Source organism: Penicillium chrysogenum (genome assembly GCF_028827035.1).
Source record: "Penicillium chrysogenum strain IBT 35668 chromosome Unknown utg000001l_segment0_segment0, whole genome shotgun sequence".
Taxonomy (NCBI): domain Eukaryota; kingdom Fungi; phylum Ascomycota; class Eurotiomycetes; order Eurotiales; family Aspergillaceae; genus Penicillium; species Penicillium chrysogenum.
Window position 1 is genome coordinate 7376427 of NW_026622749.1, and position 21512 is coordinate 7397938.

Consider the following 21512-nt stretch of genomic DNA (forward strand, 5'->3'; position numbering starts at 1 on the left):
AGAAGTGAGTGATTTACGCGGTGAAAACGAGAAGAAGAAGCAAAAGCGTGCTAGATCTGGGAAGCATCTATACGCAGAGAGCGGTCTCTCCGTGTAGGAAGCATCTACGCTAATTATGCAGCCGGTGGAAGCAGCTGAACCCGGTCCCGGTCAGCATGGTGAATCAGGTTTACAACCGCGTACAAAACCCCCCGGGGGTGCGGAGTATGCAGGAAGCCAGGACATAGGAGAGAGACATGTCCAGATAGATGATGTTTTTTTAAAAATTTAATTTAATGGCGTTTTGGTTGAGATAAATGGATTTGAAATTAGTATGTTGGATAAAGTGGCCAGCTCGCTAGTGTGGCCAGCTCGCTAGTGGATTACGTTATAGAATATATAAAATATATCCTCCCCTATAAGATAGGAGTATCTAGATACTTCCTCTAATCTAAATATTTATCTATAAATTCGATAGTAATAGCTTCTTAGTAAAGCTAAAAGTAAGAATCTATACCCGCGGAGACCTCTAGATAATTAATTTAAAGGAAAAGCGTATAGCTATACTTACTATATATACTACTTACGCTATTTTTATACTTATTATTATATTTAATCTTAATACGATATAACTTAATACTATTAATACCTTTCTAAATAGCGATCTTAATAAAATTATATATATATAAATACTAGAAGGCTTCTATAATAGAGGTAAGGTATAGAAGCTTTTTAAAGCTCTATATAGACTAAGAAAGTTACCCCGCTTATAGTAGTAAGAAGCTACTTATATCTTTAAAAAGCTAGGATTTAAATATATCCTAGAAGACCTATATCTCTTTATTAGAGATAGGATTATTATCTTTTTCTATATCGATAATATTATTATCGTATACTACTAGCTAAGGCTCTAAGAAACGCTCTAGCTATAATAAGAACTAAAGAAGTACTAAAAGCTTTAAGAAATAGAAGAAGCTTTATAGTTTCTTAGAATATATATTCTCTAAGATATTTAGAAATATAAGCTCTAGCTTTATTAGGATTCTTATATCTCTTCTATAGCTACTAAATATAGACTTATATATAGTTATAAGTATTTAATACTACTTCTAGCGAATTAGATAAATAAGTTTACTAGTATTATAATTAGAGAGTAGATCTATAAGTATTAGTAGAAGCTAGGCTTAGCTCTCTATCTAACGGTTATTACTCGCTTAGATATAGTAAAAGCGGCTAACTACCTCGCCAAATTCCTAATAAATCTAAGACTAGAGCACTAAAACGCTATAAATTAGCTAATTTAGTATCTATATAATACTTAATATTAAGCTCTTAAATTTTATCCTACCTATAATAACCCTACGCTCTAATTCTCTAGTAACGCTTCTTTTAGTAATTATATTAATCGAAAAAGCTTAAAGGGCTTTCTTTATAAGCTTTTTAACGCTACTATTAACTAGAAAGCTAGTAAGTAAAGGACGGTTACTATTTTAATAATAGAGGCGGAGCTACTTACTATTTTAGAAGCTAGTAAGATAATAATATAGTAGAAGAGGCTTTTTAATATAGTCGGACTTAATTATAAAATAAGTCTTACTATTAACTATAATAATAAGTAGATAGTTAACTTATTAACCTATAAGTAACCTTAGATATATATAAAACTCCGCTATATAGATATTTATAACTACTAGCTTCGCTAAGAAATTAGTACTAGCTCGATTTCTATTCGCTAGGTTATAACTACTAATATATAAATAGATAGACTTACTAAGCTACTTCTATTATAGTCTTATAAGATTTTTATAACGTCTCTCGGACTTATTAATATTAAGCTTTTAGTAGAAGAGTAGATTATATAAAGATATTAACTTCTATAGAGCCTATAGGTAGCTCCTAGGGGGGTATATCGGCCGGAATTACTCCCTTCCTATACGTTTATTTAGTCTTTTTACTTTCTCTATATAGTAGCTACCTTAGATATCACTTACTAGCCTTAGGTATCACTTACTAAGCTATAGGCGCTACTTTATAACCCTAATATAGGTTAAATAGCTAAGTATATCTGCTCTTTATAAGACACACTAGCTTTACTTTTCTTACCCCGTTATATAGTAGTAGTATTGAGTCATATAGTACACTTCTCTCGTTTATCATATTATAATTTATAAAGTGTTATAAACTAGTGAGATTTATTATAGAGATCTAGGGGAGATCTATTATAGGGGGATAAAAACTCTATAAACCCCCCCCTACCGCCTTTTTCACCCTATAAACTAGCATTTTCTTATCCTATTTACACCACTAAATCAAGCTATTTCTCGGTCGGAAATAACGGATTTATACGAATTAGCTCTCTATAATTAATATACACCTTTTAGATACTCGAAAACTACACTTTTAGGGGTGCTAGCGCGGTGGAATTGATAGTCGATACGGGGTGCTAAGGCTTCCACCTTTTAATAAATCTGCACCTCTCCCACTTCTATAACTACTTTTCAAACCTCTATTTCTCTATTAAAATAGTATCAATTACTCTATAAAAAATACTAGTATACTAAGACTTAAATGCTCTTTCTAATAGTATCAATTTCATATTTTTACTATAACTAAATTACCTCCTATAATTCACCTATATTATGCTCTAATAACCCTAGTAAATTAGCCCTATATAGATCATGTGATTTAATAGAGGCATGGATCAGATTAATTAATTAATTTTATTAAAGTACTATATGGCTAATATAGCTAGGGTGCTATATTTTTTACTACAGTGGTACTATAATAAATGGCACTACTAGTATTAGAAATTAGATGCTAAGAGAGACAAATCCTAATTAAGACTAACCCCTATAGTTGTAGGGAAACCGCTGTAATAGTAGGGTCTTCCTATAAAGATAGCTAAAGCGTTAGTGCTAATAAATAGCGGAAGCCTTAGAAGTAAGGGGCTATATTATATATCTTATCGTATTAAAAATAGTAGTTATAAATACTATTAGAAATATAAAACCTATTTATAGAAGTATAAAGAAGTTTCTAATCTCTTTTAGTTTATAAAACGTCTTACCGATATTTTTATTAATAATAGTAAGTTTATCGAAATTAGCTTTATATCCGTTCTTCTTTATTAGTACGACCGAAATTAGATTATAATAAAAACTAAAAGAGTACTCTACTTCTAAAAGAGTGAGATTAATAGGTTTTTTAGAGTATTTAATAGTCTTAGATCGGACTTTACTAATTCTATAAAGCTATATAATAGTATTACCTACTTTTAGAGTCCCCTCTATCTTTTTAAACTCGATAAAAAGACTTTTATTATTAGAGATATACTTACTAATTACTAAATTAACTAGCTATCTATCTCTAATAGAGCTTTATATACTATTTATAAAAAAAGATATATTAGTTAGTAGTAAAGATAGTATTATTAAGAAACTACCTTCTTTATCTTTATCGATCTATATAAAATAAGAATAATTTAAAGTCTCTTTCTCTTCTAAAGTAAGCTTATCCTAAAGCTCTTTTACTTTATTTTAAAGCCTCTATAGGAGCTTTTTAATATTTTTTAGTATCTTTTTATTAACTTTTAGATTTAGTTTCTAGCTATTAGGCCTAAACGCCTTTATTAAATAGGGGTATACTATAAAGAAGTGTCTTTATCTAGTCTTTATCTATATATATATATTAGATCCCCTCTTTTATTTAATTTCTCTAAACTAGATTCGGTACTATTATTATTAGATAAAGAGGTTAGTTTTACTTCTTCTTCCCTATTAAAGATTATAAAAGTAGCTAGTATAGCTTTACTTCCTTTCTTTTAGCTAAAAAGTGCTCGTTTAGAGTAGTAAGCACTTATAATACTTATAAAGCTTATTTTATACTTCTCTTTAAAAATCTTAGTCTACTAATAGTAGTAGAATTAAAGTTCTAGTGGTATAAGAGCTTAAAGAAGGTTATAAATAGTATTATTATTATCTTTAATAAATTTAATTTCCGCTACTTTATACTCTTTATAAAAGTTCTTAACCTTCAAAAGCTGGTTATTAACTATAGAGTCTTTAATAGGTATAAGAAGAAGCTTATACTATAACTTATAAAGAAACTAGATCTATACTATATTAAAGAATAAGAAGCGTTCTTATAGCGTTTTAAGTAATTCCTTTATATTATCGATATTAACTATTAGATACTAAAGGTTAATAGCTAGTATATTCCTAATCTAGTTAGCTACTTTTAACTATCTTATATTTAGTAAAGTCTATTTTATAATCCTTTTAATTATATTAGTAATCTATTCTTCCTTCTATAGTAAGGCGCTTTATCTCTAGATTCTTTATATACTATTTACTATTTTAGTCTAGTTAGACTAACCTTACTAGTATCTTTAGCTACTTCCTATCTTCGAGCTTTAGGTCGATATATTCCTAAACGTTAGACTTCCTAGCTATTAACTCTATCTATATAATCTAGGTCCGCTATTATACTAAGCTTTTAAAGATAACTTATACCCTTAGGGTGCTTTCTATATTAGTAAGAATACTTAAAGAAGTAAAGTTATTATAAAAGAGTGATATCTTAACGTTATATAGTATTATTTTCTTTATTATTTATCTTTAGAGGTTAGTAGAAGTAAGGTATAGCGTTAACCTTCTTCGTACTTAGAGGTATAGTACTTTCTAGTAAGCGACCGTATCGTTATAAATCGATAAAGGTATTTTAAAGACTTACTAGTAAGCTAGGCTTATAACTATTAAACGAGAGAAGTGTACTATATAACTTAACACTACTACTACTATATACAGGGGTAAGAAAAGTAAAGCAAGTATAATTTATAAAGAGTAGATATACTTAGCTATTTAACCTATATTAGGCTTATAAAGTAGCGCTAATAGCTAGGCGAGTGATACCTAAGGCTAGCGAGTAATGCCTAAGGTGGCTACTATATAGAGAAAGTAAAAGACTAAATGAGTGTACGGGAAGGGAGTAATTCCGGCTGATATGCTATTTTCTATAGTATTGCCTTAGTAAAAAACATAGCCCCCGAACTTCCCTACCTAGGTAGCTATAGAGTACTTCTACGATCGGCCTACTCCCCACTTTTTATCCGATCATTTTAATCCGATCATAAAGCTACCCGTAAATCACGTGATCTAGATAGGGTCTATTTGCTAGGGTTAGCCGAGTCCCCCTACAAACATTCTGGTCTCCTATAGCACTTTTACCTACACTTTTACAACCCCTTTTTTATCAATTTTATCGATTGTTATACTATTTAAATAGATCACGTGATCTAGACCTAGCAAATAGACCCTATCTAGATCACGTGATTTACGGGTAGCTTTATAATCAGATAAAAAGAGGGGCGGGTGAAAATAAGACCGACCGTAGATATACTCTGTGGCTGGAGATGTTCGAGGGCTGTTTTTTTTACTAAGGCAATACTATGATAAATGGCACTTGTATTGAAAACTGACTGCTAAGAGCGACCTTTCCGAAAGGGGCACTAGTCCATTGCCAGCAGGTAAACTCCATTGCCAACAGCGCTTCCCGAACAACAATTCATCTTATATAAGGCTACATCGAGTGACACTTCAGGAAACATAGCAGCTTTAAAAAAACATATCTGAGTTGATATCAGTCTTGCGCGAAATCCAAGGTTGATGTCATAAAACATACTACAGGCATTGATCATATTCGTCATCATATCCCCCCAAAGCGGTATTAGCAAAGTGATGTTCATGCCTCTCCATTGCCCAGAAGGTTTATGGGTATAGCGGCCAAAAGCGACATGAAACCGATCCAATGATCACGCCAGACTAAGCAGGGTGACCGGCGGAAACCAAATTCTCACGGTGCGGGTGCTGGGGAAGGGGCATCAGGCTTTTTTTCCACTTTAGGACCCCCTTTACCCCCTCGGCGATTGGTGCCACCTAACATCCACATCGCGAAACTGCCGGGAACATCTGGTCCTCTGGCCTTAGCCTTTTTAGGGCCTAGAGAAAGGGTAAGCGCATGTCTCTGGGAGTGTTTGAAAGGGGAATTCTTACCATCTGCTTTCTTCTTTTGTTCGGCAGGTGGATCGGCAGGTTTTACCGGGGCAGGCTCTGGCTCTGGTGTAGGGGGAGGGTCTTCCTTGGGCTTTTCGGGAATTGGCCACATGTGCATAGTGATAGCCCAGTCAGGCTCGATCACAGTCTCCCAAACCTGTGGGAGGATAATATCACCATTCGGACCAATAAGGTCATAATGGCCTTCTGCCACATGAGGTCCAATGACTTCAATATGGAGGAAAGCCTGCCGGATGAGCTCTTCCATTCCCTGTAACCAAGGTTAGAATAAGAAAACTACACGAACGGAGGAGTTCACATACCTTCCAGGTAGCACATAGTTCAAATGGAAAACTGAATTTTCTCCCAACAGCGTCCTTGAATTTGATAGGCTGCTTCTTCTCCGGGGGTGGCGGTGGTGGCGGCGGTTCGGCCGCTTTAGCAGCCGCCTCAGCCGCCTCAGCGGCCGCTTTGGCAGCTGCTTCATTAGCCGCGGCCGTTGCTTTGGCAGCTGCATCGGCAGCGGCAGCGGCAGCAGCCTTCTCCGCCTCCTCCTTAGCCTTTGCGGCATCCTCTGCCGCCTTTTTTTCGGCATCCGCTCGAGCAAGTGCCGCAGCTTCCTGGGTAATCTTTCTATCATGCGCGGTCTGCGCCTCCTGAGCTGCTTTCTCGGCGGCCGCGCGTTCAATAGCCTGCTTTTTGGCAAGCTCTTTCGCTTCGCGTTCTTGGCGGTCATCCAAAATCAACTTCTCTAACCTCGCAATTTGCTCATCCTTGGCAGTGTCGGCTGGTGGAGGCGGAGGTGGTGGAGGGGGAGCAGGTTCAGGGGCTGGGGCCGGGGCCGGAGCCGGGGCCGGGGCAGGGGCAGGGGCAGGTTCGGGAGCAGGCGTCGGGGGTGGGGGAGATTTGGGTTCAGGTTGGACTGGAGGAGAAGGTACTGGGGGATAGGAGGGCCAATAATGAGGAGGCATCATGCCAGGGATCGGCCCCCCGAAATAGCTGGGTTGATCGCGATAGAAACCTGCCGGACCGTAGGCCATCAGCTCGTGGGGATACCCAGGGTAAGGGGAGTGGGCACCGTGAGGACCCATCGCGTGTGGCATTGGGGGCATTGGGGGCATTGGCTGCATTGACTGCATTGGATTGTGCAGCTGAGGCGGCTGGCGAGGCGCATGTCGTGGATGAAGTTGGGGTTGATCGGGAAGAAAATGAGACCCAGGTGGAAATTGAGGAGGGTATCCATAGGGCGGAGCATTGTAGGGGTTGGGTTGACCATGAGGAATTCTCATGAGTTCTGATGTGATCGGGGGAGGATTGTGTCCATACGGGCCATGGCCCGGGGGAGGCGGAGGGTAGGGAGTGTAAGGTGGACCAGAGGACTGGCTGGGAGCGTATCCAGGGGCAGGTGGCATAGGTTGTTGCCAACCCCTCCGATCATTTCGACCAAAATTGGGAGGGTACTCGTCGGCGGATTCGGCACTATCGGGAGAATCTGGTGATTGTTGTCTTCGGCCTCGAGGGGCGAACGCCTGATGTTCTTGAACCATACGTCGCGATGTTGGGCGACGGCCCGAAGCGGAACGTGAACCGTGGGGCGGACGACTGCGGTGCGAAGTTCTTGGTCGGGAGGCTGAATCAGATGGTTTCAATTCATCCGGATATGGCAAATGCGCCCAATCATCATAATCCTGGTACTCATGACTTTCTAACTCGGAAGAAGTAGGGACATGGACACCAGACGAGTCCTCGTCGTCGGAGTAAGAGCGATCCGAACCGTGGGGGTCTGGATCAATCGAGATACTGAGCCTGGAGAGAAGGGGAAAAGGTGAGTTTCTTTCTTTATTTTTATTTTTTTTTTTTTCCCTTAAAGAAGGGGTAGAGGGGTGAGATAGGATATATAGGGGAAACACAACAAACATACGTCATAGAGACAATGAGAAGGGAGTATAAAGATATAATATATATCAAGGACTTGTCCTCTCACTCTCTCGCATGCGCGAAGTGAGGAGGGAATACCCAAGTAGGGTTTGACCAGAAGGTTTGGAGAGGAAAAGAAAAAAGATCGCGGGGGATGTGTTTTGCGCATGGACGATTTTCTCTTTTCTCTTTTCTCTTTTCGTCTCTTTTTCTTTTGATCCGATCTCGTTTGAATAGAGATATAAAAAAGAAAAAGAAAAACAGAATAAAAACAGAAATCAAAGAGAAATAGAAATAGGAATCAAATCCCCCTTATAAAAGAGACGGTAGTATATGTAAAAAAGCAAAAACAAAGGGTATATTCTATGCAGAAAAGAAAAGAAAGTAGAGACGAAAAAAGAAGAGTGCTTGTCAAATACAATATATATCTTTTTATTAGGCCCGTTGGGCATTTTATTGTGTGTGTCTTTTTGTATTTTTTCCCTTCAGACACTTTCTCTCTCCCTTTTGTTTATTTTTGACACATCTGCTGCCCAAACAAAAATGCCCAATCTCTCTCTCTCTCTCTTTCTCTCTCTCTCTCTCTCTCTCTCCCTCTCTCTCCATATATCCACTTACAAGTTTACTTATATGCTCCATATAATCGAACACTCTAGAACATATGTACTTTCTTTTAAGGACTTCTTTTATTAGGGTATTCTCAAATCAAAATGCTTAGTTTTAAGCCGCCTGAATATTACTTTGCCGATTCAGCAACTCCTTGGCTGCAATCAGCTCACTTCGACTCGATGCCCAATGTTGGTCATCCATCGACCGTGACTCAACAATCTCGCCCAACTTTACGAGTGCAAACGCCTTCAATCGTTCTAGGGTCTTCTTGGGAAGTTGACCTGATACGCCTGCGTAATCATTGTCAAGCATCCGAGTTGAGGCCTGGGGACACCCCGGGTTAGAATGAAATGAGTCACCATTAATTATTTGCTGACTTACCAAAGTTAACCCATAGAATCCCCGCAAGTAGTCATCACAGAGTTCAATGCTTCGACTGAAGTGTTGCACCGACCTTCCAAGGAGCTGGGAGGCGTCTCCACCCGAGGCGCAGATGTATAGCACTTCACCGAGGCGCGAATGAATCTTACATTTTCATGTTAGTGACCGTAATCCCAAAAAAATAAAAAATAAAAGTCCTTATAGAGAAAAGAAGAAAAGTGCATGATATGCATACATTCCAAGAGTTAGGAGCGATGAGTAAAGCCTCCTCGAGGCTAAAAATGGCCTGGGAACCCAACCCCTGGGACTGATATAAGTCGGCTAGTTCACACCAGGCTTCGGCATCGGTAGGGATGGCATCGAGAAGTTGAATAAGACCAGAGATTGCGTCAGATGGTCGGTTGAGCGAGCGTAACAACGCTACCCGGCGCTTTAGGATGGGCTGCGTGTATGGTTAGTCTTGCATAACCTATGATCACGCCGGGGGCCTGCAACCAATACTGACCACATTCACCGGACTCTGTGCCAGGGTGTTGTCGTATTCCTGCAGGCATCTTTCTAGCGCCGACTGATCCTTGGCGGTTGCCTCCTCGTACAGGCCTCGAAGCCCCATAATCCTTTCGTTAGAGGGTCCAAACCGGAGGCTGAGGCGGTTCAGGCAGGTATGTGCTGACTGGTCATCTCCCGTCCGGAGACAGGCTAACAGAAGCTGTTCTAATCGTGCATAGTAATCTGCAGTTTCTGAAGAATTGGATGAGCTAACCCTAGACCCAGATTCCTGGCCAAGGATTGCTGGTGCTTGTTGAGCAAGATGAAGAGCAGAGATCAGATCCGATCCGCTGATCTCGCGGATATCAGCGACGGGACCAGCCATAATAGACTTGTCAAGAATGATAAATGATACAGCTTCAAAGGACCTTCAAGAAAAATTGCAATTTGAGAGCAGGATCCAATTAGGACAGATGTTGAGAGAACAGAGCTTGATTGGCCACAGTCCCGTGATCCGATCTCTTATCGGGGGGATTCCCCCAAACCCAAACGCCAACTATCCACCCCCGCGGAGCTCTCGGGTTGCTGTGCACTTTACATCTTTCATTCTCATTCTTGAACTATGGCTGATTTGACAGCCCAATTTATAATGCACCTCCGGACTTACTAGGGGCTTCATTATTATTCTTCTCTTGACTTGCGCTTGTGACGATTGATAGCTCCGACACGATGTGGGCACATGTCTTCCCTAGATTGACCAACGCTAATCTCTAAAACTCCAGGTTTGAAAAATCGCTTTATGACCTTATCAAAGGTCTCCGGGGTCATAAGGGAGGTGAAAATGAATACATTCAGAGTTCCTTGCGTGAATGCAAGGCCGAGATCAAAACACAAGACATGGGTACGAAAGTCCCAGATACTCACCCGGCAATGGACTTGATGCTGATCTTAAGTAGACAAAAAGGCCACAGCCCTCTTGAAGCTTATCTATCTTGAAATGTTCGGGTATGACATGTCATGGGCATCTTTTCACGTTCTCGAAGTCATGTCATCTGCCAAATACCTCCAGAAAAGAGTCGGGTATCTCGGAGCAGTACAGAGCTTTCGACCAGACACGGAAGTTCTGATGCTGGCAACTAACTTGCTGAAGAAGGTTTGCACTGTTCCTGGCTTCAAATTCCCACCTAGTCGCTAATGCCCTTCATAGGATATTGTCACCTCCAGTATTCCCAACATGTCACTTCCTCTGATTACTTTGCCGCACGTTATTACACCTTCCCTAGCAATGTCCTTGCTTCCAGATATACTCTCCCGCCTTTCACACTCAAGCCCTGTGGTGCGCAAGAAAACGATTGTCTGTCTCTATAGGCTTGCTCTGGTGTATCCCGAAGCTCTGAAGTTGGCATGGCCCAAGATAAAAGACCATTTGATGGACGATCAAGAAGACGGAAGTGTCACTACTGCGGCGATCAACGTAGTTTGTGAGCTTGGTTGGCGACGACCTCATGACTTCCTCCCCTGGCCCCTCGATTCTTTGAGCTTCTGGTTGATAGCGGCAATAATTGGATGGCTATCAAAATCATCAAACTTGTTAGTGCCCCTATGTCAACCAACTCCATGGAATGACTGCCTCCTGAACACCCTCTGACCTTTCTAGTTTGCAACATTAACCCCACTAGAGCCAAGGCTGACTCGCAAACTACTGCGTCCATTGACAAACATTATTCAAACCACATCCGCAATGTCTTTGCTCTATGAATGTATCAACGGCATCATCCAAGGGGGGATTTTGGACGGAGAAGACAATCTCCAGGAAAGGGACGAAGTTGCCACTCTTTGTGTCGGGAAATTGCGGGGCATGATAGTCATGGATAGTGATCCTAATCGTGAGTATCCTTTCATTGTGTCTCAATATATGATTGCTGACCACAGGGGCAGTCAAATATGTCGCACTTCTTGCGTTGAACCGCATTGTTGCCACGCACCCAACGTTAGTTTCTATGCAGCAGGACGTCATTATGGATTGCCTGGATGACGCGGACGTTTCTATTCGATTGCAGGCTCTAGAGCTTGCCGTTGGAATGGTCAGCAGCGATACTCTCCAGCCGGTCGTCAACCGTCTACTAAATCAGCTGCAACAAGCCTCTGCCCCCGCAGCTGAATTGGTTGATACGCCCCAAACCTCTGAAAGCCCCAAAGTCCCTACCTTATGGCCCAACGACTACCAAATCGAGGTTGTCCACCGGATCCTCGATCTTTGCTCTCAAAATAACTACTCTGAAATTGTTGATTTTGAGTGGTATGTCGCTGTGTTAGTACAGCTAGTTGGGCTTCTCCCACCGTCGGAGGGTGAAGACGATTGGAGTCATTGGAAAGAGCAAGAGGCTATGCCAAATTTGAGGATGAACACCGCGCTTCGAATAGGGACAGAAATTCGCAATGTTGCTGTAAGGGTAAAAGGTGTCCGCATGGAGGCCACAAGGGCAGCCGAGTCTCTCATATTTGTCGACAACAGATCCACTTTTTTCCCTTCCGGTTCAACTATCGGCGATGGTGTTTTGGGCCCAATCGCCTGGGTTGTCGGTGAATATGCTGAATATCTGCTTTCGCCCAACCGGACACTACTGTCATTGATTGACATCTCTAATGCATCGCTTCCATCCACAACTCTTCCCCTTTTTTTGCAGGCCATTCCAAAGGTGTTCGTTCAGGTTAGCCAGACCAGCCAACCAGGAGATACTTGGAAAAGTGAAATGTCGCTTTTGCTTGCTCGAGTCGTTGAGTTCCTCGAGGGTTTGGCGGCCCATCCTGATTTGGATGTCCAAGAGCGAGCCATCGAGTTCCTTGAAGTCCTCCGCCTAGCAGCTGAGTCATTGACTTCCGATACACAAGAAGTCCCATTTCTTCTCGCCTCAGTCATACCCGAACTATTTACAGGGCTCGAACTCAACCCTGTTGCGACCAGTGCCCAGAGCAAGGTTGTCTTGCCAGATAGCCTTCGACTAGAGGAGCCATTCAGTCACGATCTGCCAGGACTTTTCCGCAACCTGGACAGCCCATCACCGCACGAGTCAAAGTCTTGGGAGACGTCAGAATTCTATCATCTTCCTGAACTTTCATCTCCCAACAAGCAGTCTCGGGATCTCGCACCGGTTGATATGCAGCCTCATGCGTCATATCAAAACTTTACCGTTGCTCCGGTGGATTCCTCTACTGCAGTACAAAGAAGAATGCTCGAGCGTCGGGAACGCTTCAAGGATGACCCCTTTTATATTGCTCCTTCGGGAGACTCGTCTGGCACGTCTACGCCATTCCATGAAGCTCTGAATACATCCAATGGCGAGGTCTTGGACGTTGATTCCATCCCCATAGTTGACTTGAAGTTGGGAGATGAACTCAGCCATGTTGATTTCGATCGCCAAAGAAAACGTCGACCCCCTGTGAGCAAATTAGTAGTTGCTGGCGATGAGACCTTTGAAACCTCAAACTCTTTGGCAGACACTTCCAGGCCCAAGGGTGGTGATGACCACCCTACGTCTAAGCGCTCTTTACTCCAAGTTGACTCGAGCAGCCTAGGAAATTTGTCCTTGGGAAATGGCCCATCTCCCCAGATTTCCGCAGATGAAGGGGACACAGAAATGGCCCGAGCAATGCAACAAGTGGAGGAAGTGCGATTGCGGATGCAGCGAGCATCGGAGCGAATCCAACTAGAGGGCACTCCGGCAGAAGGAACCCTAGTCAAGAAGAAGAAGAAGACGAAAAGGCACGTTGCTTCAGACCGAGCGGTCGAAGATCCTACGGAGTCTGCGATAGGGAAGAAGAAAAAGAGAAAGAAGAAGTCGCAGGAATCAGAAAAGCCACCCGGCGAGAATTGAATATCTTCTAGACGGAGCAAATGTTGCATGACGTGTGGTATTTCGCTCAAGCAGAAACAGTGAAATACAATCAAATAATACATATTTCAAAAGGGGAAAAAAAAAAAAAAAGCTCCATGATATGCAAACCATCTTGGTTTTCGACATTCATTTGTCCCCAAATCCATCCCTTGGTCTCTGGTCCATGGACCACTCACATGAGTGAGCTCGGATAGGGGGATGAGATATGGTCAGTCATGCTGACTCGAAAGATATCAAAAGGTTGTAGGGTATTGGCGCAGTAAGGAAATCATCGCTTTAAGTCCATGTTATCCTGTGATCCGGGTGAACCATGAGGCCACAGTGGACCAGAGTTCAGGGACAATCCGTAGGAGCTCTAGGAGAAGACCGCCGCAAACAACAAATGCGAGTAACACTAGAAGCTTTAGCATGGTTTGATTTAACGTGAGTTAGATACATACCAACCCAGCTTGCTGAAAGGGGCGACTTTGTGTTCTTCTTCGGTTTAATTGTGGTTGGCGCCTTTCCTCTCTTCGCGGCCTCGGTCTTTGCGAAGCGGTCGTTTGCTCGACGTTGCTGTGGTGTTTGTGCCTGGTATATGTTAATCATCATCCACAGAAGGATAACCTTTGCACCTACCATGATTGGTTGTGGAGAGATATTTGAGGAAGATGGATGGGGAAGGGAGATGATTCAAGACGTGAATGTGCCGGCAAAAAAAGGCCACGTTGTTTTTTGAGGAGACACGTTTTACTATGTAGAAACCCCCCTGAAATTAAAGTGGTTTCAAGTCTAATTGCGTTATGGATGAGCAGAGTATATTCGTATTTAGAATTGAACCCAATTGATTCAATCATTGTACTCTTATTCTGATCTTCTTATTGAGGGAAAGAAAGAAGCTGTAGATGAAAGGTTACCAGGGTAGATATCAAGAGAAGAGCTTGGTCTGATTTGATTTATGTCCGTCACACGGCAGACTACCTTTCTATACTCCTTGAATTGGGGTGTCCTTTTGCTGTCTATAGGTTGATATGTATACATGTCGATGGGTACATACTATACACATTGTATGTAGTTATAGTATGCCCAGGTGTGTAGTATGAATTTATATGGACATATACACAAAGGCGGCGTGAAACATCGGAGGCGGTCAGGAATGACATCAGTGGTCTTAGTCATCTTGGTCGACCTCGGATCACCTCCAGGTACACAAGAACATCCAAGGCACATATGCACTGTATCCGTATGCATGTAATAAGGGGAATAGTGATACTAAGGTGACGATGACCGGCAGAGGTTGGTTCTCAATATTGAATCTGAATTATACCAAAGTAAACATCGGATATCTTGGGAGATTGATCGAGTCATGTACATCAATATGCCATTATCATTGAAGAAGCGATTTCCACTCAATCTGGTCACTGGCCGAGTCGCCGAGAAGATCCGTAGAGCCCATATCGATGCCGCCACTTCCTGGACTATCCTGCAATGGTGTGGGTTGACCAGGCGATACTGCCGCAGATTTTGCCTGAGAGCTTAGCGATAGCGGTTTGCGAGGAACAGCCGGACGGATTTTTCCCGTTCCAACTTCCCGAGGTGATGAAGATCCTGTCGGTGACTCAAAAGTGTCACGTCGCGGAGGTAGCATGGGCTTCTTCCTCATGTCTTGAACAGGGTCGGTGTTTCTGTTCTTTATCGAGCCTGGACTTGGTACCCAATCGACATCTGCAGAAAACGGATTGGATTTGCGTTCGGGATTTGGGATATACCCTTGCTTTGGTGGTTGCACTGTTGCTTTTACTGATGCGCCTGTCATAAATTAGCAAAACCCACCATACCCACAGACTGAAACACTCACCATTATCTAGCCACCATCGACTTCTGTCAGAGCTCGCCGGTGGGAGCCCCGGCGCGATAGAAATATGTGGGCTTTCGTCATCGTCCATGTCCAATAGAGAAACGGAGTCTGCAAGAGAAGTGTGACCGTGGCCTTGTTTCTCCTCGTATATAGATCGCCTAAGACTTTCTTTCAATGCATGATCGACGATATCAATGGCACAATCGAAGGTTGCCCAGACTGGGCGGTGGTCAGACACTTTCAAATCCGCAGTTTGGTAGTTTGTTTGCCGCAGGTTGTTTCCTCTCCACAAGATCCGGTCACACCATGCAGGGATCCGCGCTTTCTCGCTGTCATAAAATGTTAGGTGCCTCTTGGTTAGATTCACACGGTACTTACGATGTATCATAATTGTCTCCTCCAACGTCGTACTTATAGGTCGGCGGGAACTCAATTGGGCCCTCTGAATAGAACTGAAACACCCTCCCCGCTACCATCTGTAGATTTAACTGTTGTTGTTAGCCCAATGTCGGGTGCCGAAAAAAGAAAAGGCTATGTGACTTACTTGATCGTTGTCGTATAACCTCTGATAGTCTCGCTGCAAGATGAGCTCTCTTACGCTTGGGTTATCCAATCCAATTCGATAGTTGAAATCACCCAGCCAGATCACTGCGTCATGATCAGCAATTGACCGGTTTTTTTGAAACCTCAGCCCTTGGTCAATGATCTCATAGTCCCTGTTTCTCTCATCGTAGTTTGCAAACCCGGCAGCAAGATGGGCGGTAACGAAACAGACACTTGTGTTGGAGAAGTCGAAGCGCACAGCGCAGCCGCCCTTGTTGCCGGCCACGCCAGAGAGGCCGGTCTGTGAATACCAGTTAGTCGGAATCGGTTCCGAAGAACCTGGAGTAACTTGCCTTCTTCACACTGCCTTCGACATTCTTAATGTACTTCAGTGAATCTTCTTTCACATAAAGCAAAACGGCAGCGCCGACTAGCTGGCCACTTCTCAGGTGCACATATTTTCCAGTCCCTTTCATCCCCGAATGAGTGTTTAAGCAATCATGGACCGCTCTTTCCCATACCTTGCGGGTACTTGGATCGGTGGACATAATTTGTTGAGGGCTTAGGGCGACAATTTCTTGGAATCCGACAACAAAGATTGCCGGGTCTTCGTCAGACTCATCTGACTCTGGGAAGAGCCATGGAGTGAGATCAGTACCTGGGCCTTCATCGCGTCCATTCACGTTGAAACTGCCAACCCAGAACCGGACTTGTTTGCGCGAAGAATATTCTGGAGCTCGACGGCTCAATTCCTCTATGACCAAATCATTGATCGGGTCGTAGAGGTATACAGGGAGTTGATTTGTTAGCCTGCCCAAGAGAAGATCAATCGTCCTCTGTCTGGCCTTGTCTGTAAAATTGTTGACATAAAGGCGAGTGGCACTCTTCCGCGCATCTGCAAAGGCACCCGCAAGTGACATCTTTCCGTGACGAGTGAAAGAGGATTTGAGGGCGCCGGTTCCGGCATAGATCTTCGAAAGAGCATCGCCATTATCAGCCCAGATGGTCGAATGCCGGACCTGCATGTCTGAGCTGACCTGACCACCTTGCTGCGATAAGAATGACTCCAAAGCCATCAAACTGATAATGGTCTGGACGAGGTTTGTTCTGTCCAGGCAATCCAGGCAATTGGTTCGGAAAACACCCTCTTGTTGTAAAATGACCGAAGAGCTGTTCACTGTATCATCGCTGTCGTATGGAGCTTTGTTAGGACGGCGTGAATCTTCCGACAAAAAGTAGGAAAACTGGTCTAATGAGTTGATAAGCTCATGTTTGATCTGGGAGCTGGCTTCGTATCCCGAAGGACCTCGGGTCTCAGCAAGGAAATCATATTCGGTAATTCGCAAGAGGCTCCGACGCGGAGAAGTCCCGTCACCTTCTTTCTGTCGGGTTGAGCTCTTGCTGATGTGCCGTCGAAACTTGGACGACAACTCTGCTTCCCCGGGCTTCAGCTCACTTAGCAGATTTACCACATGTACCGCGCCATACGCCAATACCAGGGATTCAAAGTGTTTGTTAAATGCGTGCTGTGTTGCGTCGCTCGACCGCGTGACCTCGATCTTTTGCTGGCCTGGAATGAGGCCTGGGGCCTGTTCCCAGAAAATAGGCACCGAGCCTCGGACTTGAACGTAAGAGAATACGATTCCCGGTGAAACCCACAGAATAGTCTCAGTTTCCACGAAATTGGCAACATTCCCATCATCATCAATGCCTCTCGAGTTAAACCTCGTACCAGCACGCCGAGAAGCTTGTCGGGAGATGATTGTCAACATCGAAGGGAAGTTTGTCCGCACATGAGGAAGGATTGGAACTGTCGCTGGTACTTTAAGTGTACTGGCAAATCCACGGATAACACAGGTCAACATCTGTGATGCATCTAATTTGGCTCTATCGGACGGCGGCAAGTGGCTCCGGAACAAGAGAAGCGGACTGATCATGTAAGAATTCCACAGCATATCTTCATCGAGAGTGTCGATGTCGAACGCCACAGGTTTGTTGGCCCTTGCAACATTGTTAGTTCAAAGAGGACGGCAAGCGACGAGCAAGGAGCTGACAGCTTACCGGTCCTGTAGGCGATCTGTGAGGTTGAAATCGAGACTGTAATAGAAACTTCCATCTCCAAGGAGCTTCTTCAGTGCTAGAAAAGGATGGTCAGTTACCACATCCTTTCCGTCTGTGCTGAGTCCCTCCTCGGCGGCGAATTGTGACCCGGTCTCATAGTCTAGGCCGTACTCGTATTCTGAACGATTGAGACAATCTGAAATCATCAGCAATAGTTCGACCGGAGATTTGCATAGGAAACATACAGAAGCCTACATTGTCAATTCTTGACACGGTTTCTCCGGGTCTCACAGTGGCAGCTTGCGAGGAGCTGGTGACAACGCAGACAAACACATCTTCGTTTAGAGTCACAAGGCCAAGGGTACCATATCCATATCCCAACGGCCTATAGCCTTTTAGGTCCACTGCCCCCAAGTCCGATAACTCAACTTGACAGCGTGGGCTGTCCTTCGCACTGGTATCTGCTGATGTGTAATGGAACACCAGGGCATATTCTGACGAGACCAGCGCAATTGTACGTTGAGGTTGATCTCGACAGAGAACCCGGAGATTCGTCATGGCGCGAGAGAAATCAGAGTGTGCGGAGAAGCAGTGGCATTGCTTACTTCCCACATCAATTGCTTTTTATCCTATTTTGGCGATTTATATACCCCAAAGAGAAAAGAACCACTTAACCTCAAGAGCCTGGATAAAGCGAAGAGATACCTTCAACTCTCAATGTGCACAACGAATTCTTTTCAATAATAATAAGTAAATAAAATTATTGTCGAACTTTGGGAGTTGTTAAGAGCCCCTGAGGTCTCTCCCCGCGAAGTCGGGAGCCCTGGACATCGCGAGGGCCTTATCGGTTGCTTACTCATCCCGCGCCTCTCAACTTTTTTTTTTAAATTCTTCGATCTCCAACAGACATTTTCTTCGCTTGATCCGATATTGTCGCCATGGGTTTAGCGGGGCCACGGAAGTATGTGACTCAACCTAATACTTCCAGACACGATTTTCTAATGCATGAGTAGGAATACCAAGATCGGCAATGATCCTAATAACACCCAATGGACCCGGTCCACATCCGGGTTCGGACATCGGATCATGAGCTCTCAGGGCTGGACTCCTGGAAGTCTTCTGGGAGCAAAGGATGCCGCGCATGCGAATTTGTTGACCGCCGCCAGCGCTTCCCATATCAAGGTCACCCTCAAGGACGATAATCTCGGATTGGGTGCTCGTATTGGACGAGAGTGCGAGCCGACTGGACTTGATGCCTTCAAAGGATTGCTTGGTCGACTCAATGGAAAGAGCGAAGTGGAACTCAAGAAGGATGAACGAAAGCGCGATGACGTTCGATTGGCTCGTTATGCTGCCCTGAAGTTCCCGGAAGTCAGGTTCGTCAGCGGGGGCCTGTTGGTACAGGAAAAGGAACCCGAGGTTCCTCCGCCAATCACCCAGGACGCGACACAGAAGAAATCTAAATCAGACAAGAAAGAAAGCACAAAGACCACCGAGGACGAAGCCTCTTCGAGCGAATCGGATGCCCCAGACCGCAAATCCAAGTCCGAGTCTAAATCCAAATCCAAGTCCAAATCAAAATCAAAATCAAAATCCAAGAGGTCGCGCTCTCGAGACGAAACCGATGGCAACGAATCAAGCTCGGAATCAAAGAAGAAAAAGAAGTCCAAGAAGAGAAAGGCTGATTCCGAGCAGAGCGATTCTTCAGACAAGACATCTGAACCGGAAGCCAAGGTAGCAGCAACAATATCCAGGGAGCGGCGGCCCATGGGACGGAATGCTACTCGGTCACGCCATATCGCCCAGAAAAAGAGAGCCATTATGGACGACAAGTCTCTTAACGAGGTAAGCTATGCCGCAACTGTTTTCCATGATCGATTGCTAACCTGCTAACCTGGATCAGATCTTCATGATCAAAGCATAGAGTTTATGCAAATCTGCATCTGAAGCGCATTGGACATAAAACTGGGAGTTATTTGGTGTTTACTCTTTTTATGATTTTCTATCTTGAACTAGATATATCCTATGAATTAAAAGAATTCCAATATTGAATATGATATATAAGGGTGTTAATAACCGAATACTCTTAAGGCTACATATGTATTATTGAATTATATGCATTATGTATAACTATTGTACATATACAGTGCGGTATATGTCCAACGGGTATTATACAGGTACTCTTTACACCGGGGAAACATATGGATTACCTAAGCTGGAGGGTGCCTTGCGGTATCCACATCCAACGTCATATCTTTTGACTTGGCGTATGCTCCTAACCGTCGATTGCTCGTCATTGGGGGTGCACAATCCTGACTCGCACCCGAGGCGAAGTTGTACAGACCAGTTGCATCGAATCCTCCACGGTGAGTTCGTTCCGGGGTCCACCGCAGCCCGATAATTTCTGACAATCTACATGAGCTTTTAGCATCCCTCGCATTGCCACGACCCGAGCCGAGACAGGGAGCTGTGTAGAAGTTCCATCACTACGGGGGTTCGTTCTTCATCCTCACCCAACAATGAACGGGGAAGTTCGGTCAGCTGGGCGTGCCTCGACGCCTACATCTCAGTCGAGTCGCGGAAGAAGACGGTAAGTCACGTCCAACAACTCTTCGATTTACCCATAACTCACCCCATGTAGCATCCACTGGGCGCCTTTAAATATCGGTCTTGAGAGACGTCTACAAACGTTCGTGGTGCTATGCCACACTTTGACCATCGCTATCTTCCTGACTAGCTTCTTCTTTACCTGCGCCATTCCGCTGTCCTGGCCACTCTTGGTCCCATATCTCGTCTACATATCTCTTTTCTCTACTGCTGCTACATCGGGCCATCTGAAGGGGCGTAGCCCTTTCTTGCGCTCACTCCCTATCTGGAGAGTGTATGCATCTTACTTCCCTGCTCGTCTTCACCGCGAGGAGTCGCTTCCACCCACAAAGAAGTATATATTTGGATACCATCCACATGGTATTATCTCCCATGGCGCGTTCGCCGCATTCGGGACGGAAGCTTTGGGCTTCTCCAAGCTGTTCCCGGGAATCACCAACACTCTGCTGACGCTCGACGCGAACTTCCGGATTCCTTTCTACCGAGAATACGCACTTGCCATGGGACTTGCTAGTGTTTCCCGGGAATCCTGTGAGAATATCCTCACCAAAGGAGGCCCAGATGGAGAGGGCATGGGGCGAGCCATCACGATTGTCGTTGGAGGTGCCCGGGAATCTCTCAACGCCCAGCCTAATTCCTTACGTCTCGTGTTGAAGCGACGCAAAGGGTTCGTCAAGCTCGCTATTCGCACGGGTGCTGATTTGGTGCCTGTCTTGGCTTTTGGTGAAAACGACCTCTATGATCAAGTCGACTCAGATCAGCACCCTATCATTCACAAGCTTCAGATGCTTGTAAAACAGACTTTAGGATTCACCATTCCCCTGTTCCATGCACGCGGGGTTTTCAACTACGATGTTGGCCTGATGCCCTATCGAACTCCTCTCAATATTGTGGTGGGACGACCAATCCCGGTCATGCAGCAGCAGAATCGTGACAAGATCAACGATCAGTACATTGATGAACTCCACTCTCGATATGTAGAGGAGCTGAAGCGATTGTGGGATCAGTGGAAGGATGTCTACGCCAAAGATAGAGAAGGCGAGTTAGAGATCATCTCATGATAATACATCCACCTTTTATGTATACGGATGGATTTGCCAGTTCACAATGACAACAAGTGAACCATTTACGGGCATATTGTAC

At 44.0% G+C, this 21512-nt stretch overlaps 7 protein-coding genes across 7 annotated transcripts; 3 read left to right on the top strand and 4 right to left on the bottom strand.

Annotated features, from left to right (window-relative positions):
* Positions 1-5829: 5829 nt before the first annotated feature.
* N7489_002896 (uncharacterized protein) lies at positions 5830-7955 on the bottom strand (the record flags this gene model as incomplete). Its single annotated transcript, XM_056708651.1, has 4 exons — positions 5830-5975; positions 6030-6300; positions 6353-7835; positions 7951-7955. The coding sequence occupies 4 exons, from the start codon at positions 7953-7955 to the stop codon at positions 5830-5832; spliced, it is 1905 nt and encodes a 634-aa protein (XP_056572953.1).
* Positions 7956-8666: 711 nt separating this feature from the next.
* On the bottom strand, positions 8667-9810 carry N7489_002897 (uncharacterized protein; the record flags this gene model as incomplete). The annotated part of the gene is made up of 4 exons (XM_056708652.1): positions 8667-8879; positions 8937-9080; positions 9172-9378; positions 9442-9810. 4 exons carry the CDS (start codon positions 9808-9810, stop codon positions 8667-8669), a joined length of 933 nt encoding a protein of 310 aa, XP_056572954.1.
* Positions 9811-10200: 390 nt separating this feature from the next.
* On the top strand, positions 10201-13300 carry N7489_002898 (putative AP-3 complex subunit delta; the record flags this gene model as incomplete). Its single annotated transcript, XM_056708653.1, has 5 exons — positions 10201-10326; positions 10382-10578; positions 10633-11019; positions 11083-11311; positions 11364-13300. The coding sequence occupies exons 1-5, from the start codon at positions 10323-10325 to the stop codon at positions 13298-13300; spliced, it is 2754 nt and encodes a 917-aa protein (XP_056572955.1). The 5' UTR covers positions 10201-10322.
* Positions 13301-13608: 308 nt separating this feature from the next.
* Positions 13609-13942, bottom strand: N7489_002899 (RAMP4 family protein; the record flags this gene model as incomplete). The annotated part of the gene is made up of 3 exons (XM_056708654.1): positions 13609-13715; positions 13762-13891; positions 13940-13942. The coding sequence occupies 3 exons, from the start codon at positions 13940-13942 to the stop codon at positions 13609-13611; spliced, it is 240 nt and encodes a 79-aa protein (XP_056572956.1).
* A 745-nt stretch (positions 13943-14687) lies between these two features.
* Positions 14688-18320, bottom strand: N7489_002900 (SacI domain and endonuclease/exonuclease/phosphatase family protein; the record flags this gene model as incomplete). Its single annotated transcript, XM_056708655.1, has 7 exons — positions 14688-15109; positions 15159-15487; positions 15537-15646; positions 15703-16002; positions 16223-17702; positions 17763-17958; positions 18008-18320. The coding sequence occupies 7 exons, from the start codon at positions 18318-18320 to the stop codon at positions 14688-14690; spliced, it is 3150 nt and encodes a 1049-aa protein (XP_056572957.1).
* A 380-nt stretch (positions 18321-18700) lies between these two features.
* Positions 18701-19686, top strand: pxr1 (telomerase inhibitor/ribosome biogenesis protein PXR1; the record flags this gene model as incomplete). Its single annotated transcript, XM_056708656.1, has 3 exons — positions 18701-18723; positions 18776-19607; positions 19666-19686. 3 exons carry the CDS (start codon positions 18701-18703, stop codon positions 19684-19686), a joined length of 876 nt encoding a protein of 291 aa, XP_056572958.1.
* A 595-nt stretch (positions 19687-20281) lies between these two features.
* N7489_002902 (uncharacterized protein) lies at positions 20282-21430 on the top strand (the record flags this gene model as incomplete). The annotated part of the gene is made up of 2 exons (XM_056708657.1): positions 20282-20352; positions 20404-21430. 2 exons carry the CDS (start codon positions 20282-20284, stop codon positions 21428-21430), a joined length of 1098 nt encoding a protein of 365 aa, XP_056572959.1.
* Positions 21431-21512: the final 82 nt, after the last annotated feature.